Here is a 19,436-nt window from a genome sequence, read left to right on the forward strand (position 1 = left end):
ACCAAATCCTAACTAAGCAGGACAGTCACCCAAATTCCGGACTGCCCCACCAGTTTCAGGACAGTTTTCAGGCTGTAATGCTCTCTCACCTGTTCTTGCTGCTTTCACCACCTGTGGTTGTTGGCAGGGCTGCCAAGAGGAATTTTGGGCTATGGTACAGCAACTTCATAGGGCCCCAAGATAGTCGATTGGGAATGTGGCCATACCATTGGTGGCGTGGCTAGCAGGTGAAAAGTGCTAGACCATTCTCCAATAGAAAAATAGGCAACTCACATCTGTCTGACTGTCCCCATTGGGATATCCTGCAGTTGTGTAACTTGGAAGGTGTGTACCCTGAACACCTGCTGAGTCCAGCTTCCGCTGGTGCGCATGAAAATGAAAGGGCTTTAGGAGGGGGGTAAGGTGCAAATAGACCATAGTAATAATAATAGACTGGTCAGAACTATAAAAGTTTATGTACAATAATAAACAATTGTGTTCAATTATATTTAAGGGGAATAAATGAGAAATTAAAATCGGGAACAGGTTGATGAGAGTGTAAAAAAATAGAGTTTTTCAATATAATGCACATGCCCAGCAGAGTTATTGCAGGGGTGCAGACACTGCCCCAATAACTGCAGCAAAACACATACAGTCCTATTATAAAACATACTGTCATCATATACAGAACCAGGGCTGGATTAACCCGAGGTCTAACTGGGCTATAGCCCAGGGGCCTCGGGCATCCAGGGGGCCCTTCAAACTCCTCAGCAGCATTATTGATCGGTCGGGGGCGGGGGCGCCCCCGGCCCGATCGATGCTGCTGAGTACTGTCAGTGCAGTCCTCCGTCCCGGCGCGCTGTAGTCTGCTTACTGAGGATATCTCGCGAGAGTTCATGAACTCTCGCGAGATCTCCTCAGTAAGGAGCTTACAGCGCGCCGGGACGGAGGACTGCACTGACAGGTAAGTGCTTGGGGGGGGGTCCTCGCGGGGGGTGGGGGGCGGCGGACGGCTCACATTGGGGGCCTCGCGGGGAATGGAGGGCCCCTTAGCCCAGGGGCCTCCATTCCCTTAATCCGGCCCTGTACAGAACATAGAAGTCTCTGGTAAAACTGCAATAAATGTGCCAAAACAACATTAATAATAAGGTAGCCTGGACATATGTAGGTTAATTAGTGGATGGATACATACAATGTAATATTGCAGACAGGTAGAGCCAGTTTCATTAGCAGTTGCTTTTTGTAGTGCAAGTGCCCAAGGTAATCGACCTGATCTAGGATACCTGTATGCAGTGCTTTTTTTGTAAGAAAAAAGGAGCCGGAACTCACATCACATAGTCAATCACTATACACACACATCAGTTGTGCAACGAAACATAACGGTCACCGCCCGCAGTAAGCTCTCAGAGCGACCACACGACCAATCACAAGCTGAGCAGCGCCACAAGCCGAGCAGTGCCATCACAACCAGCTCGGACGAAGTACGCATGCATCGGACTAAACACAAAAGCAGCCCGCGTGCACCGTTTTAATGATTTTGCCGCCGACTAGTAGGTTAATTGGCTGCTATCAAAATTGACCCTAGTCTCTCTCTGTCTGTGTATGTGTGTGTGTGTGTGTGTGTGTGTGTTAGGAAATTTAGACTGTAAGCTATAATGGGGCAGGGACTGATGTGAATGAGTTCTTTGTACAGCCCTGTGGAATTGTGGCGCTATATAAATAAATGGTGATGATGATGATGACCTGCTAAGCTCGACAGGGCGATTCAAGTCCATGTGGAACAAACATCAAATGTTACTTTTAAAACTTGGAAAATCCGTTGAAAAAATGTGCCCGGAACTCAGTTCTGGTGAGTTCTATGACAAAAAAAAGCACTGCCTGTATGATGGAATATTAAGTTGGCAACATTTTCTTACATTGTCCCCCCTGTTTGTGGTCTGCAGTGCAGGTCCAGACCCCGATAATTAGTACCTGCCCCCCCCTCCCTCTCAACGCCCCTGGTTGCTGGTGTCTTGAGCTCAGTTGTTGTTTATCCAGTTCCTGGAATGTTGTGGCCCTGTCTGTAAAAAGAAACAGGTACATGACATTTAGAAAACTCCAAATAGCACCCACTTTAATTAGGCCTCCCTCCCAACAACCAGACCCAACATTAAATTAATAGAATTCACATTTAATAATAGATCTGTTTCTCCCCAACCAGCTCCAGCATTACATAATAGTATTCCCCTTTTAATATATAAACCTATTTCCCTCCCCTCAAACAGTCCGAGCAATAAATTATTAGCATTACTACGGTAAAATCTCTGCTCATTTTTCGGTGCAAGGAAAAAAATCTGCAGCGATTGCTGTAAAAATATTGCGGCTGCAAATTTCCTCAGAATTGAACAACCCCCAATGAGTCATCCTTGGGCGGGCGCTTGAGGACAGGTGAGTAGGAGAGACAAGGATGGTGACAGGAGCAGGCAGGACAGTCCCCTCCATATCTTCACCCTTGTTAGTGCTCGGTCAGTCATTCCTCCATTCTGCTATAGTTCAGATTTTAATGAAAATAAAAGGTGTGACAACGATTGCCATGACCCTTTTAATAAGCCAATTGGAGTTTCGATAACACGGAATAGTAACAGGGGTGGGGTGAAGGAATACAGATTTTAAACTAAGGATAAGTTTGCTTTTGCCAACCATGTATTAACCTGTCTTGGAAGGTGATGATGAGGAGCTACCAGCATATTGGCCTAGAGCAGCCTGAATCCTTAATCAGGCCCTTATAAGTAAGCTTAGAGACTGACATGGTAAAATGCGTAGGGTTGAGAAGATCCATACTTCCTGTCCCTACTCCTCTCACACTGTCAGTAACAGCACTACAGTAATAGCAGGAGACTCATGTCAACCTTTCTGCAATCAATTATTATATAACGCTGGGGGATGTGGGGAAAGGAATGTTGGGGACCAGCAGGAGAGCTGAGTACCTTGACCCTGACACCTGTTGGATTGTGCTACCTGCGATGACGAACTCACCTGTCTTTATGGAAGTAATAGTCCTACCTATAACTCTCTTTGTTTTTATATCTGATCAATAAATGGGCATATTTTTCTTGTATATAAAACAACTCCGTGTGCTGAGAGTTTTTGCTGAACCATATTTAAAATTAGACATTATATAAATATATATGAAGTTTGGTTGCTTTGAATAACAGTTAAAATATAAAAGCTCTCTCCGCAATTAGTAGATGTTTTGACGTGTGAAAAAAAACATTTAATGTACAGGATTAAAACAGTAAGAAAGACACGGCAGACTTTCTATAACACGTTGCTCAGCAACCACAGTACACAACACAGCTCTGTATGTCATTGTCTGTGCAAGCTTTGAGAGAGAAAATGTGATTACAATCTCACCTGTTTTCCTTGGAGATTAAATGCAGTTTTACTTTTCCAGGTAAACTTTTATTTAGACTTTTATGTGCTATTTTTATTTTTTGTTAAATTGCATAATAGAATACTTTTTGGCTATTAAACAATTATCTAGCAATCTGGCTGTTTGAAACCAATAATGGTAGAAATTCTGCTGATAACTGTGTTGTAGCAAAGTATGTTGGTTAGTAGCTAAATGTAATATTTGAAGTTGCTTTCACTAGACAGTGTTTTTTTATTTTAATTAGAAAAGCAATCACTGAAGTTAAAACAGAGGAATTAATAAAAAAGTAAAAGCACATTGTCTTTTTAAGTAAGTGAGTGTTCACGACATTATGGTACATATATGTTTGATGTACTCCATGCAAGCTCTGTTACATTTGCAGCATGATAATGAATCTTGTAACATTGACAAATATATACTATATGGACAAAAGTATTCGGACGCTTGACCATTACACCAACAGGGACTGTAATAACATTGTATTCGAATTCATATACTTTAATATGGAGTTGGTGCCCCTTTTGCAGCGATAACAGCCTCCACTGCTCTTGGAAGGCTTTCCACAAGATGTTGGCGTGTTACTGTGGGAATTTGGGCCATTCATTCTGTAGAGCATTTATGAGGTCAGGCACTGATGTTGGACGAGAAGGCCTGGCTCGCAATCTCCGTTCCGGTACATCCCAAAGGTGTTCGATGGGGTTGAGGTTAGGGCTCTGGGCGGGCCAGTCAAGTTCTTCCACACCGAACTCATCAAACCGTGTCTTTGTAGTCCATGCTTTTTGCACTGGTGCACAGACATGTTGGAATAGGTAAAGGACCTTCCTCAAACTGTTGCCACAAAGTTGGAAGCATAGCATTGTCCAAAATGACTTGGTATGCTGAAGCATTATGATTGCCCTTCACCTGAGATAAGGGGCCTAGCCCAAACCCTGAAAAACAGCCCCATACCATTATCCCTCCTCCACCAAATGTCACAGTTCGTATAATGCAGTCAGACAGGTAACATTCCTCCGGCACCCGCAAACCCAGACTCATCCATCTGACTGCCAAACAGAGAAGCGTGATTCGTCACTCCACAGACCACGCTTCCACTGCTCCACAGTCCAGTGTTGGTGTGCTTTACATCACTCCATCCAACGTTTGGCATTGGTGTTGGTGATGTGAGGCTTGCATGCAGCTGCTCGACCATGGTAACCCATTCCATTAAGCTCCCGCCACACAGTTTTTGTGCGTACGTTGATGCCAATAGAAGTTTGGAACTCTTTAGCTATGGAATCAGCAGAGCATTAGCAATTTTTACGCACCATGTGCCTTAACAGTCGTTGAGCCCACTCCGTGATTTTACGTTGTCTTCCGTTTTGTGGCCGTTGTTCCTAAACGGTTCTACTTTCTAATAATATCACTTACCATGGAATATCCAGCCGGGATGAAATTTCACGAACCGTCTTATTGCAAAGGTGGCATCCTATCACAGTACAACGCTTGAAGTCACTGAGCTCAAATGTTTGCAAATGGAGACTGCATGGCTAGGTGCTTGATTTTATACAGCTCTGGCAACGGGTCTGATTGAAACACCTCAATTCAATAATTAACAGGTGTGGCCAAATACTTTTGCCCATATAGTGTATATGTTCAAGTTTCCATACCATTATAATAGATATTTAACAGACTGTAACCTTCTTATAATATCTTAAACCACATTTGCTTGACAACACCTATTTTACGGGCCCAAAATACCTAGACCAGCCCAATAAAATCCTGGGGGTAAATGTTAAGCCTTTACAATGCAGCGCCGCTTGAAATTTAATCGCGGAAGAGGCTGAACACGCGGGTGTTGAAGAACCCGCAGATTGATACATTTACCCCCTGATCTGTTCTGCAGATAATTGCATTAAATGAGCACACAGTAACCTGGTGACCAGAATTAATAATGGATGTCCTTATAGTCATACCATTTGGGTCAATCACAGAACTCTAGGTTCTGTACAAATTAGCCCTCCATGTACTGTATGTTGTCAAATTGGCCTCAGATCTCCACAGGTTTGTTCAAATTTATGCTTTAAAAACCTCCTTCCACAAGACTAATACCAGGAAGTCTGATGTGGATAGGAAAACAGTCCCCTCAGCCAGTGGTGTAATCCTAAGAAATAGTTATGCCGGTCATGAAGGTGAGCATATGGTGAAGTGTAGAGCCCATTATGGGAAAGTAGCATGATTGGTCATGAAAAATAGTGGGTGTGGCTATGCTAAATGTGGTTTAACTGAGGGTGTGGCAAGTAAGGAAATGTTTAAACAACATTGATTTTTAAACAGGTATTGTGGATATAGTGTTGTTGGATATCACAGCAAATAGGACAATAAAACAATAAAATTGGCAAATTTGTCATTATACACCATTATCAATATTCAAAGCAGGGACAGCACAACATAATGTGAGATTTTCTTTGTGTCATTTTAGTAATATTCCCTGGCTGCCGGCCATTTGGATTGGATCTTTGCAATATGATCAGACCAGTGATCAATTAAGCCAAATACAGATACAATCAGATGACTATGATTTGGCTACAAACATTAGCCAATAATTTAGCAGTCATCCGATTATTTCACATTTCTGGCATTGGCCAACATGATGTTCCATCCTGCTGGATCAAATCCAATCCAGTTGGATTTAATCTGATAAAATTTTGATTTTGATTGGTAAGAATGGGCCCCACACTCTGTACAATGGTTGGATAGTTTTATTATATTGACCATCCAAAGTACTACCGTTTATATCATTCAAAATGACAAAATAAGTCATTTTTAGTAGTTTGCACTGGTCCTTTAAACAGTATTACATTACAGTAATAATAATTCTTGGCAAACACTCAATTTGAAAATTACTAAAATTTTATAGGTTATTACTTTAAAAGCATGAAGGATTCATGGCCAATCACACCCTTTTCCATATATTTTTCCATGTTGAATATATACATTTACATTTTCCAGTCCATCTAGTAATTCATCATTTATCCATTAATTTAATCATAACACTTGACTGATATATTATACTAAAGTTGCTTAACATCAGAAGCTAAATATAAAATGTTTTATCTCTAAAGGATATTCCTTACTTGTGATGGAACGCCTTTCAAACTATTGTGAACAAAGACTTGGAAAAAACAGTATACCATTAAATAGAATTCAGCACCCACCTTTCTCGTTACCTGTTACCAAATTCTCCCCATCAAACCAAAAATCGCTACAACGTCAAGAAAAATACATTCAAAATGCAGCTGGTGACCTTAATTTTTCTAAAGAGGTGATAAAAGACAGAGGGCTCGCCAGTCTGTCCTATCAAGAGTGGGATTCAAAAGACGTATATAATCCCTCGGATATTATTTCAAATGTAAAAAGAAGAGCAATTTTAAAGACACAACCAAAGCGACACAAGTTGTGTTATGTAGGACAATCCGTAACCTCCAAACAATTTGATGTAAAAAGTTGTGTTGTCTTTGGAAATAGCCAATGGAGAAAAGGTGAGAAAGATGGAGCAAGACATGTTGGTAGCACTGCACATCTCTCTGTAGAGAGCGCAAAATCCAAAACATTTTTAACGCAGGTCCCAAGTACATCTACAAATAGAATGAAAGGGCAATCTAAAGTGCATCTTACTTCTGGGTCTCACAATGTATCTCTCAGCTGCAATGACGTTCTTCTGAAGATGTTGACAAATACTACGGCTCAATGGATTAAGGGTCGCCAAACCAAATGTAAGAACGCCAAGGATCGCTTCTTTCACCAGTATGGACTGAGTAACTCCATACAGCTGATTAGAGATGAGCACATGAGAGAAGAGGACTTCAGAACTTGTAATGAACTAGAAAAGTTAAAACTACAGAATGATCAGGTTTTTATGGAAGAGCTTAAACCTGAGACACTGCTTCCTGTGTATTATAAGTAAGTCGGTGCATGTGGGTGGTAGTAGTAATAATCATTTCAGATCAGAGGTTCACACAGAGCCGTAACTTAGAATTCTAGCCTTCAATTTTAACCAAATTAACCTAAAATATTCCTAAATTGTGCCCCCCTTCAGCGTTGCGCCCTGGGCGGTCGCCCCTGTTGCACAGCCCTAGTTACGGCCCTGGGTTCACAGTCCTTCTAGCTTCCATTCACAAGGGAGTAGGTGTCGCAGTCAGATGACAGATCATAGGCAGATTATTGTTACTGTTTATATACACAGCACTGTACAGAGAATATTTAATCATTACCATCAATCCCTGCCCTGTTGGTGCTTACATCTAAATTCCCTACCACACATTCACGTAGAGCTGGGGTCCATTTTTTGTTAGAAGCCAGTTAACCTACTAGAATGTTTTTGGGCTGGAAACCGGAGCACCAGCGTACAGTACAAACATATACTTTTTCTTTATGGTTCCACTGAGACATATAATGACATGTGAGGGGTTCTTATATCCTTAGAATTGGAGAAGGCATGTTCAGAGCAGGGGCGGATCTAGAAAATACTTCTACCCGGGGCGATGTAGGGGGGGGGGGGGATTTAGGCCCCACCCCCTTTTTGACATCTGAGTCTGCCAGCGGCTGCATACTATGTGCAGGTCCGTTCAGCAGTGACAGGTAGGGACAGTGTGCTGCCCAGATGCTCTGATTGTGTTTAAAACACAATCAGAGTGGCAGCAAGCCCCTGCTAGGGGGGGGCGATCGCCCCGATCGCCCCCCCCCCCCCCCCCTGTATCCGCCACTGGTTCAGAGCTCTATTAGGGACTATTTGGACTCATTTAAGAGTTACAACTAGGGTTTTGCTTATAATTTAGGCTTATATTAGGACTTAAGCTAATGCTTCTGTAGGTCTAGGATTAAGGTTTGCTGTAGGTTCAGATTTAGATCTTGTGGTTTTTATAAAGCGACATAAGAGTTAGGATTAAAACTTAATTTATCATATCCTCTTCCTTAGTTACTTGGATGGGGGGAATTCAATTCCCCCCAAATTAGTACAGCGTTAAAGTTCTTACCGTTATTACGGTATTTTTAACCTGGCTTGCAAAAAGCCGGCGTTGGAACTACCGTAATAACGGTAATTAAGCGCATTATTACCGTAATAACAGTAATTCCGTGCATTATTACTGTAATAATGCGCAGGCCACGTTACTTTTACCAGTAACGCGGCCAATTGAATTCCCCCCATAGTTTCAACTATGCTCCCCACAGTTAATATGTTTATTTAATGTTCCCTCTCCTTTCCTCTCCCAGGTTGTTCTATGTTTTACTCCTCAATGTATTATGTCTATCTGTAAATAAATAAAACAAAAAACAACTTTTAGGTTAGTTTTGTATTTAATTTACTTTTGTTTTGGGAAAACCTGGTCACCTGGGACGGATGTCACTTTCCTCTGACACCTGTACATTACTCCATTGGCATTTGTTGTATCTGTTACTGTAGGCGGTGGTGGTCGTATTCCAATCTTGCTCTGTAGGTAGAGAGGTAGCGTTGATGTCCAGCAGTAAAGGAAGTGGCACTGAATAAGTGGTCATAGTTCTAAAGTAGAGCACTTTGAAGAAGTAGACAGCATGCAACGGGGGAAGGAAGGAGGTTCCTATATCACCTCCACCTTTCCCAACAAACCCCAGATTTTGAGTTCATCATCAGTGATGAGATCTCCTATCTTAGATAGCTGTTGATGTGGGAACGGGCTTTCTTGTAAACTTTGCCCTCTAACAAATAACTGAGGTGCGTACATATCCTAAAATCTGAGCGAAGTTCTTAACAAAAACAAGTGTTGTCTAACCAACTATCTCTAAACTATCTTTTGCCACACAGGATGCCGGGCTACTTATCTCAACCAAAACCAGTGCAGGAGGTCAGTGGCAAAAACAAAACGTCAGAATCATTAACTGTCACACACTTAGAATTGTCTCCACCTCTGCGGCTCCAAGATTTGATAAATCCAAAGGCTGGGAAATATGTCTATGCCACAGAGAATGAATTTGAGAGAGAGCTTTACTCAGGTAATTTCTCGGAAATTCTCGGAGGCCATCATTGTCATTACAGGCCTGTAACGACAACAACGTTTTGTCGGTGTTTGGTTAGATACACCTATTGTACGTATCTAATCCGTCTGTCCATATGTGCTAAAAAAAAACGCTTCCCTTTAAAAATGAGATACACCTAATTATGTTTTTGGATTCTTTAAAAATGTTTTTAGGGGTGGGTAAAATTATTCACCAGAAAGACACAAAAGAGAAAAACTGCATAGTCATGGAAAGCAACAATAGATATAAAAAGCATGTACAGGAATCACTGCCCAGATTGTACCAGGAATGGTGCTTCTCCAATGAACATACAGGTAAATCTCTAAACCAATTAATCTAAGGGAAGTCTATCTAGGTTGCGCTGGCGCTAGTAGAAAATACAAACTACTAGCATTTTTTTTACTGACATTAAATGTTATATAAAAATGTGTCCATAACCAAAGTGAAAAACAGCAGGTACAGCAAAAAAATCGGGGAGGGGAGAGGGTCTCGGGAATTATAATTAAGTCCTTTTGAAGGTACACAATCTCAAAATCACTGCTTTGACACTTCTATGTGTAATATAACAGGGTTGGTAGGGAAGGGGGAGGGATATTTTTACCTTCTGAAAGTTGACAGCCTGGGGGTAAATGTATCAAGCTGAGAGTTTTCTGGCGGGTTTGACTAGTGGAGATGTTGCCAATAACAACCAATCAGATTCTAGCTATCGTTTTGTAAAATGTACTAAATAAATGATAGCTAGAATCTGATTAGTTTTTCAATCCCGCTGGAAAACTCTCAGCTTGATACATTTACCCCCTGGGGGTAAATGTATGAATCTCCGGATTCTTCATCTCCGGCGTGTTCAGCCTCTTCAGAGCTTAAATTTAAAGCGGCGCTGCATTGTAAAGGAAAGTTTCCCTTTACAATGCAGCGCCGCTTTAAATTTAAGCGCTGAAGAGGCTGAACACGCCGGAGATGAAGAATCCGGAGATTCATACATTTACCCCCTAGAGTCTAAACATTATCGAAATCTGTTGTATTAAAATGATGTTGTTGTTTTTTTATACTGACCGCCATTTGAGTCCTGACAGAGGGGTCCATCGCTGGCTTGCCCTTCCAACAGCAGTTGTGGATGAGATTAAAATATGCACACAGGACACCTCTGCCAATGAACCTTGTGACAGAGACAAGAAGGTGCAGCAACGTCCATTGAATGAAATTCAGGTGCTGCAGCGTATTGTGTCTCGGTGGAGAAGTGCCTGGATGTTCAGTGAGTACAGTATGGATTGCTTTAGTCAAACAGTTTCATTTCATCCCACACTTTGGATTTATCATAATTTGTATGTCTTGTTCAATTTCCATTTCTTGCTTACAAAAATATCCAGCATACATAGTGTGGAACATGCATATATGGTTTTATTACTTAAGTATCTTTTTATGATTCTGTTCGTTTACAGCTCCCATAATTTTCAAAATTCTGAGCTGACATTTTCTTAGGCTATAAAATCCAACTTTTCTTAAAAGTTTAAGTTATGGGAAAATACATTTTGTGATTTAAAGGTTAGGGAGGGGGGGGGGGGGGGGGTGTGACTTCTGAGAAAATCAAAACTCATGGGGTCCATTAGTCACTTTCCTAATTATTACATGGATGATGTTTTTGATCAATAAAGGTGCCAGTTGGAAAGATGCCACATTGGAACAGCTTACAAGAGACCTTGGCAGTGTACACAACACACACAAAATCTCCGCTCTAATAACTATTGCATCTTCAGCTGTTGCTGTTGCACACGATGAGACTTTGCCCCAGGAGAAAGGTGAGTAATAGACAAAATTTCAACATGTTCCTGTGATGGCAAACCTATATCCCAGCACCATCCACTGTATGTATCAATATACCAACTCCTTTAGACACAAAACACTTTAATCAATATCTCTGAAGGGTACTGGAACTGTGGCGGGACAGCACGGTGGCTTAGTGGTTAGCACTACTGCCTCACAGCACTGGGGTCATGAGTTCAATTCCTCACCATGGCTGTGTGTAGTTTGTATGTTCTCCCTGTAAATGCGTGGGTTTCTTCCTGGTGCTCCGGTTTCCTTCCACACTCCAAAAACATACTAGTAGGCTAACTAGCTGCTATTAAAATTGACCCTAGTCTGTGTGTGAATGTTAGGGAATGTAGATTGTAAGCTCCACTACCAAGCACATTATGTGTGCTCCAAGCACATCAGACCCTACTCCATGGGGCAGGGAATGATGTGAGTTCTCTGTACAGCGCTGCGGAATTAGTGACGCTATATAAATTTTTGTGGTTTGTAAGAAACAAACGGCCCCAACAGTGAGCTTTTTTAAGAACACAGTCAAATCCTGGTCTAAAGGGCCAAATTAAATTCATGGAGTAGAACCCAGGGAAACTTCCTTATTCATCTACTCTAAGATGCGTTTTGCATCTTGAATTTGTACTTCTGCAGGGAAGCGCATTACTAGGTGCAATAAAAATCTTCAACCACACGAAAGCTCCCCATGTAAGAAAGACATTGCCTATATCCCCTCACACTTGAGCCATAAATAAGCCTAAAATGAGTAGTACTTTGGCAGAAAAACATAAAAGTTTTCCAAATTCAATGGGATCATAGAAGTTCTACAGTGGTTGGAGGTTCATGTGACTTTTACACTTTTATATAGATTCCGATCACTCTCAAGTCTGTATCACATGACTCAGTTTAAAAGTTCAAGAATGAAGTTCATAGTATTCAGTGAATGTAAATCGCTCAGATATGAGATTCACTTCATTGAGACAACTCATTTTTTTATTACAATTATGAGATTCTTAAAGTTTTATTTATCTTTTAAAGCAGCTAAAATAATTGACAGCCCAAACAGATCACTGGCTGTGCCTCCGTTACCGTCAGAGATACTAAATATGGTCTCGAATGCTCTGCGAGATGAGGATGCCCTGGTGAGGATGGCAGCTGCTCTGTGTCAGTTCCTTATCCGGGAAGTAAGCGAGGAAGCGAGGGAGCTTATGTTCGATTTCCTGGACAATGGTATTTAACTCTGTGGCTATATATTATTTATACCTGGATTTGTATATCATATGGTATATAATACACAAGTGATGCTACTATATGTTTAAAATCCTGTACACAATATCTGTGAGTTTTGATGTTATACGTTATAAATGGAGAGTTCTGATGTCATCACTTCAGTGTTCAAAAGTTGTGTATTATACGGGATAAAAATCCATACTGTAAATTATTTTGGATAATAGAAGTCACGTTGGATATCCGAGACCTGCATAAAATCACTCAAACACTTAGGGCTAGATTTACTATCAGGCGTGTTTGTAAAGCCGCCGACTTTCGGCGGGTTTGCCGGCGGTTTAGCCATCGCCGGATTTACTAACGCTAAACCCGCCATCCAAACGGCCAGAAATGATGTTTTCAAACCCGCCTCTGTATAAAGCGCCGTGACGGTTTCAACAATGCTCCACATACAAACAGCCGGATTTACTATTAGGGGGTTTATAAAGGCGCCGGAAAACCGCCATTCAAAAGACCAAAATGAAAGCGCTGCTTGTGAGCGGCGAGATTGTTCAAACAGTGTGCTGTTTGAGGTATTTGGTCAATCTGAACAGAAGGGAAAGGGCCATTTCATGTGCAAAGTTTGTCCCTTTGGGATTGTATATGTTAAAAGGCCAGTGTCTTGTAATGGCAGTGTAATTTGGGTTTCTTTTTCTCTTCTGTTTTCCCACGATGCAATTTTTTTACTAAGTTCAACATTTGTTTAATATTGCAACAAATCCCTTAACAGAGTGTAAAAGCAATTTTAACTGTACTCAATAAAGAATGGGTTTCTGGCTGATGACTCCTCTGCTGCATCCTCACACATCTGCACAGCACAAATTCAGGCACAAACCCACTAGTAGAGGTGTGTTATAGCGTACATTTGTACTTTGGTAAACCAGGTTCAGCTTACTAGAATAATCTGGTGGGGTGGTTATGTATGCACCTGAAAAGGGGTCTGATATTATCCTGGCTGGCTGTTTGATACATAATCTAGCATTACATCAATTTACCCCACCGATTAGTGCAGTACACACTGAAGCAGAAGGGGTCTGTGTCACATCTGGTGATGTGCAGAGCACAGAGGGCGGAAGGCAGATTAGAGTCCGTCTCATTACAAACTACTACACAATAGGAAAAACATTTATTTCTCTAAAATGTGTTTGATGTGAGTGCAATGTTTGTGACAGTCAGAGGGCAATGTGTAAATGATTTGAGTGCCTAGTTTTTTAAAACATCACTATACTCTTGTTTAATTAGCAGAAAATAAACACTGACACCATAGAAATTTAACTGCATTTATTGCAGTACAACACAATAAATAATAAAGGATAATGCTTATACAAAGTAAAAAAAGCATGAGGCAATAGTCATGTGTTAGCGCTAGCGACGCCTTTTTGCTTGCATATCGCTATGTCTTGCCCCACTCTCTCCTCTGCCTCGCCCACCCCTGGTGCGAGCACCTCTCCTTGGAGGAGTACTCTGTGCCGATCTGCTTGGCGTACTAGCGGTACTTGTGGTGGCCGAGGAAAAGGGTGCAGGCAAGCGGGCAATGAGTTCTTGCTGCAGTTGGCCTGCCAGCCGGGTCAGGTTCGCATTCCCCTCGCGAACGGAGGAATTTAATGCCTCCACAGCCCCAGTCATTTGGGCCATCTGCAGATTGGATTGCTCCCAGGCATTAGCCAGACGATTGATTGCAGCAGGAATTTGGCTATTTGTGCGGTGTATCCGCCTCAACTGGGCCGCAATTTGGGAAATGTTGCGAGTTTGGCTCTCCATGAAGACTGATTGCTGCTGCTGGAAAGCACCAATAGACTGCGCCATTTCACGGGCTGGGTCCATACTCTGAGGTGCCGGCTGCTGGTGTGCTGGGGCTTCAGCAGGGCCAGGTGCAACATCCTGGAAACCAGACACAGGGGCATCCACTGTTTCCAGGGTGATTATGGTTTGCTCATCTGGCTCAGGGGACATTTGGAGGGACTCCACCTGAGGTGCCTGGTATGAAGAGGGCCCTGTGTATGAAAATGACGGTAAGTATATAGGATATAATATGTTTGTATATTGCATTCTGAACACTTGATAGGAAAGAATAATCTTTACAAACTACAGATTGTTTCACAATTTTTGCATTAATGATTTATTGTCCTATGCTACCTGCTTAAGGATGCACATATTATCCTTTTAATACCCAGTATCATATGAACTATGTATGGTTGAGGGGGCTAAAAATGCATAGTATTTTTAACCTACAAATATTGTGATTTATTACGCTATATCTGGCTAGACCGTGCCTTGGGGTACACAAATCCTATTTCAGTCCTCCCTCTGTGTAGTACATGCTGGGTATTTTGACTTAACTGCGTGTGTAAAAAAGTGAAGACGTTGCCTATAGCAACCAATCAGATTTGAGCTCTCTTTTTGTAGAATGCAATAAATAAAGTAAAGGTATATTCAGATTGGTTGCTCTAGCCAACATCTCAGTTTAGTAAATGTAGCCCTAAGGTCGCATAGCACACCATATTTTAACAAAAAAAACATTGCCAGCAACATTTCCACAGAAAAACAATTAACTCCATTATTTAGCACAAAAACATAAATCACACACCTGCTTGCTCTTCTGTGGCCGAATCTCTGACTGAAGGTGGAGGTGTAGCTGTAGGAATGGGACTCAACTGTGGTCCAGGTGAATCTGGATGTATTAGAAAAAGCATACAATGTATTTGCAGCAAAAAGCCTTTTACAAATAATAAATCTTTGGAAGACATGTGTTTGCACATTAAAAAACAGTTATAAACAAAATTATTGCCCTTTAAATACTGATTGAGTAAAAAAAACACTTTTATATGGAAAAAAGACACTTTTACAATAAAAAAACATTTTCAATATTGTTAGCTTAAAAAGGACAAATCACTCACCAACTCCTTGGGCAAACGAGGGCGAATCTGTGTCTTGCACATTAATTCCCTCCACTATTTCACGGGGCATTATCTGCCGCAGCTCCTCCTCATAACTGGTATATTCAACGCGAAGAGGGGGGCCACCACCCGTGCGTCTTGTGGACCTCCTTTCCTGGGCCATTTTTTCCTTCAACCTCCTCTTAATGTCCGAAAATCTCTTGCGGCAGTGCGCCACTGTCCTCTTTAGTGGGCCCACCGCGTTAACAGCGTCGCACACTCTCCCCCACAATTGGTGGCGCCGCCTTAGCGGAGTCCGGGCTGCCAGGTTCCCCAAGATCACCTCGTAGCAGGGAATGATATTGTGCACCAACACACAATTCTCATCATGTGAGAAGCGCACATTCCTCCCTGTCTTGGTCTTCCTGCTCTGTCCTGTCTCCTCAACCTCTCCCTCCTCTGACCCCTCAACCTCCATCTCCCTCTCCTCAGCCTCTGCTCCCCTCCTCTCTCTGGACATAATGACAAAGAAATGTCAAACACACAAAACACAGAAAGACTTACAAACACAAAGGACAAACTACACTAAGTACAGACACACTCTCCACACAATCACACACAAGTAACACAGACAAAGGACAAGTCAAATACAAAAAAGACAATACCGAAAATAAATGAGAAAATAAATGTACAAAACAGGAAAAAACCACAGGACTACTCACACTTCTCTCAGATACACAAAGCCACCAAACTCCAACTCACAAAAACTCTCAGCAAACAACTCTCCTCCAAACTCCTCTCACAAAACTCCTCTAAACCCTATCAAAGAAAAAGTGTCAGGCCAGTGGTTTATATAGGGCTTGTGATGTCAAATCTCCTGACTTTGAAAATAGCCAATAGTAACAGGCCATGAGGCAGGTGTAATTTTCAAAAAAACCGCCTTTACACGAAAGCGCCGTCATTTAAAGCAAAAGCGCCATGTTCTATTCAAAGCCGCCGGCGGCTTTGAGCATTACATCCCGCCGTGACATCGCCGGCGGCTTCAAAATGAAGATCAAATGCGTCCATTAGTAAATCCGGCTGTTTCATATGCAAACACGCCGGAAAACCGCGGCGATGCATGGCGGCTTCAAAACGCCATGCATCACGCCTGATAGTAAATCTAGCCCTTAGAATCTCATGCCTCTATATGGTCACAGAAGTTCTTGTGACTTATAATATGCTTATCATTTACAGTAGGGGGTACATTACCCCATATATAATAATGCATATTATAGTAAAGTATACTATATTGATATATAGTAAATAGAGATTCTTATTTTATTTATTAAAATGGTTGCGAGCTGTCATGGTGTTTATGAGGTAAAACGAAAAATAATCCCTTAACAACAATAGGACAATACCAAATATTGACCAATAAATACATAAAGTATAACAGTTTCTTAGCCTTATCAAACAAGTTCTGAGTGAAAAGTCTCTTAGACACTGTAAAAAAATTCAAAATTTAAAGCGGCGCTGCCTTGTAAAGGCAAACGTGCCTTAACAAGCCAGCACCACTTTAAATTTTACATGCAAAGTTGCCGATCTCCCGCGAGATGAAAAAAACGGAGCATAATACATTTACCCCCAGGTGTTATGAAACTACAAGCCCCAGCATGCTTTGCCAATATATAGCAGCTTATTGCTGGAAGGGTATGCTGGGATTTGTAGTTTCACAACACCTAGAGTGCCACAGGTTAGCCAAGCCTGCTATAGGCTGTAGTAACTAGTGACATTACTTGTGCAGTGGAGGTGCTTCAGTGATGTCACAGGTTTCTGGTCAATTGATCGGGTGGGGTACGATAAAACTATGCTGGTAATTCCGACACCTGTCATGTCTCCAAAAAAACCCCGAAAGAATATAAAATGGACTTGAAAATAATTAGATGATTTTCTATTCTTTCGGGTTTTTTTGGGAGGCATGACAGGTGTCGGAATGGTGTTAATCGTAAAAACGATTACCACCGAATTGATCCAGACTAAAAAATGACAGCCTCTATTGTGTGCAGGTGATCGGAAACACATAAGCAGGACCTAAAAGCTGATCTCAATTATAAATAAATATTTGTACAGATTTGTATCTTGAGGGAAGTGAATGTTCTTGTTGTTAATAATATTGCAAGTGATGTAATCTTGTCACCAAATTATATGTTAACCTTATTCATCATATAAATATTTACATTTACCTGCTCCCTATCAGTGCAGGGAGCGGCCCGAGTCTCTAGTATTTAGTGACTAGCCCCTCTTTCGGGACCAGCCACCTTCCATCATTGGCTCTACATTTATTCTGAACCCAGCAGGGGCAGGCTGGGCTGGGGGACAGGGTGCATCTGCCCCCTATGCCGGTCCCATAGTGGGCTCCTTTGGGCTGGGTCACTGGGCTATCTGCATTTTTTTCCTTTAAATGGTTCCTAATAGGCTGTTGAGCCGAGTCTGTTCCCCCTGGACTAAAATTTGCCAGCCAGCCCCTAGAACCCAGTGAGATAGGGTCTGTGTCCTCAAAGCCTAAGGTTACAGTCAGAATAAAATCCGCTAATGCTGCATCTCATTTTATTCCAGTAGATGGAAAACAGATGTCAGCACACAGGACACATGCTTATTGGTATTTCATTTTTATTGGGATTAATGATCCCTAGTGCGCTAGAGCCACATGCTTGGGGGTAAATGTATGAACGTGCGGGTTCTTCAACACCCGCGTGTTCAGCGTGTTCGGCGATTAAATTCGTGTTCAGCGCTGCATTGTAAAGGGAAGTTTCCCTTTACAATGCAGCGCCGCTTGAAATTTAATCGCCGAACACGCTGAACACGCGGGGTGTTGAAGAACCCGCACGTTCATACATTTACCCCTTGGTCTCTTTTAACAACAATAAACAGAACGCAGCATGGGTGAATTAAAACCACCTGTGTACACTGGCCCAAATAGAGATACAAACAGGTTGGATGTTTTGTTTTTCTAGGTACGGACGCAGACAGCTGGGCCGCTGCTCAGTGTCTGGCTCTGGAAGGCAATCACAGCTACAGTGTAATAAAGAGGATTCTCGCCCAGCTGTTTGAGGTGGTGAACAAAGAAACCGAAGAACTCTGCTGCTATTTGTTGCATGAACTTAGTGAGCACACAGTAGGTAACAACTACTGCTTGTGTGTAGCTACAGTCAGTGCTGGGGCTAGGAGAAGGCAAAAACATTTGATTCAAGGAGGTTACTGGACGTCCAGGGAAAATGTGAAATAATATAATTTAAGGACCACTAAACCCCATAAATTGAAATGTTATGATATGAAGATAAAATACTGTACATTGTGCAGTGCTAACCTGACAACACACTGCAGCCCTGTTAAAAGTAATTAAAGTATTACCTCCCCACTACATTACACACAGCTGAGGGCTTTTCATGGGATCTGATACAGGCTAGAAAGCTGAGACTGCAATTATTTCAGTCGCTGTAACATTGCTGGCCCTGCACCACTGTATGAATCCACCTATCCCCAAAGCGTTTTTCTGTTAAGCAAGTCTGTCAACCTATTAGTCACTCTATGACTGCGCCCTCCTGACATGGCAACGTGTTGCAAAGGAGTGAATAAGATAATGGTGGACATATTTAGATAACTATAAACACAGTTATTTAATTTATATTATTCAACTTGGTAAACACTCTGATATACTGTATATTAATATCAAATACTGGCTTTATTTCACTCTTTTCTGAAGCATATCAAAATATTTTGTTTTGGGGTCTAGGTAACATGCAATACATATTTGTTTATTGTTTTCTGTTATAATATCAAAATTCTAAAAAGAGTCTTTGATATATTTTGTTTCTTTTATCTTTATATTTGTGTAATGTAAACTGAGACACCATCTAGTTTCTATGATGGTGCTAGTATGTCTGCTTGCTGATGTCATCATTTACAAGATACCATTTGTTTCTCTTCAATTTCTCATAATGCCTTAATCTGCTAATAGGGATCCCCTACTAACAATGGGTATATGTGTGACATTGCTATGGACAGTGTATAACATAGGTCAAGCAAGGGATAGC

General features: G+C 41.6%; 2 protein-coding genes across 2 annotated transcripts in view; one reads left to right on the forward strand and one right to left on the reverse strand.

The window, feature by feature from the left end:
* The window catches only part of HEATR4 (HEAT repeat containing 4), a 38,604-nt gene that overhangs the window by 650 nt on the left and 18,518 nt on the right, over nucleotides 1-19,436 (forward strand). Inside the window, exons 2-8 of the mRNA XM_075192275.1 lie at nucleotides 6,493-7,330; nucleotides 9,210-9,397; nucleotides 9,595-9,735; nucleotides 10,467-10,673; nucleotides 11,074-11,217; nucleotides 12,260-12,448; nucleotides 18,357-18,517. Of these exons, the coding sequence (XP_075048376.1) occupies nucleotides 6,493-7,330; nucleotides 9,210-9,397; nucleotides 9,595-9,735; nucleotides 10,467-10,673; nucleotides 11,074-11,217; nucleotides 12,260-12,448; nucleotides 18,357-18,517 (1,868 nt within the window). The remainder of the gene's footprint in view (nucleotides 1-6,492; nucleotides 7,331-9,209; nucleotides 9,398-9,594; nucleotides 9,736-10,466; nucleotides 10,674-11,073; nucleotides 11,218-12,259; nucleotides 12,449-18,356; nucleotides 18,518-19,436) is intronic.
* Nucleotides 13,751-15,465, reverse strand: LOC142109265 (uncharacterized). The gene is made up of 3 exons (XM_075193378.1): nucleotides 15,382-15,465; nucleotides 15,072-15,155; nucleotides 13,751-14,478 (listed from the first exon to the last, which is right to left on the reverse strand). Exons 1-3 carry the CDS (start codon nucleotides 15,449-15,451, stop codon nucleotides 13,850-13,852), a joined length of 783 nt encoding a protein of 260 aa, XP_075049479.1. The 5' UTR covers nucleotides 15,452-15,465; the 3' UTR covers nucleotides 13,751-13,849.

Source organism: Mixophyes fleayi, chromosome 12 (genome assembly GCF_038048845.1).
Source record: "Mixophyes fleayi isolate aMixFle1 chromosome 12, aMixFle1.hap1, whole genome shotgun sequence".
NCBI lineage: Eukaryota > Metazoa > Chordata > Amphibia > Anura > Limnodynastidae > Mixophyes > Mixophyes fleayi.

Bases quoted from the DNA above. Each gene is read 5' to 3' on its own strand.
- LOC142109265 (XM_075193378.1), bottom strand. From the start codon at position 15,451: ATGCCCCGTGAAATAGTGGAGGGAATTAATGTGCAAGACACAGATTCG. The intron at 15,156-15,381 runs GTGAGTGATTTG...TAATACATCCAG, and splicing joins CTCGTTTGCCCAAGGAGTTG to ATTCACCTGGACCACAGTTG. The intron at 14,479-15,071 runs GTGTGTGATTTA...TTTCATACACAG, and splicing joins GGCCACAGAAGAGCAAGCAG to GGCCCTCTTCATACCAGGCA.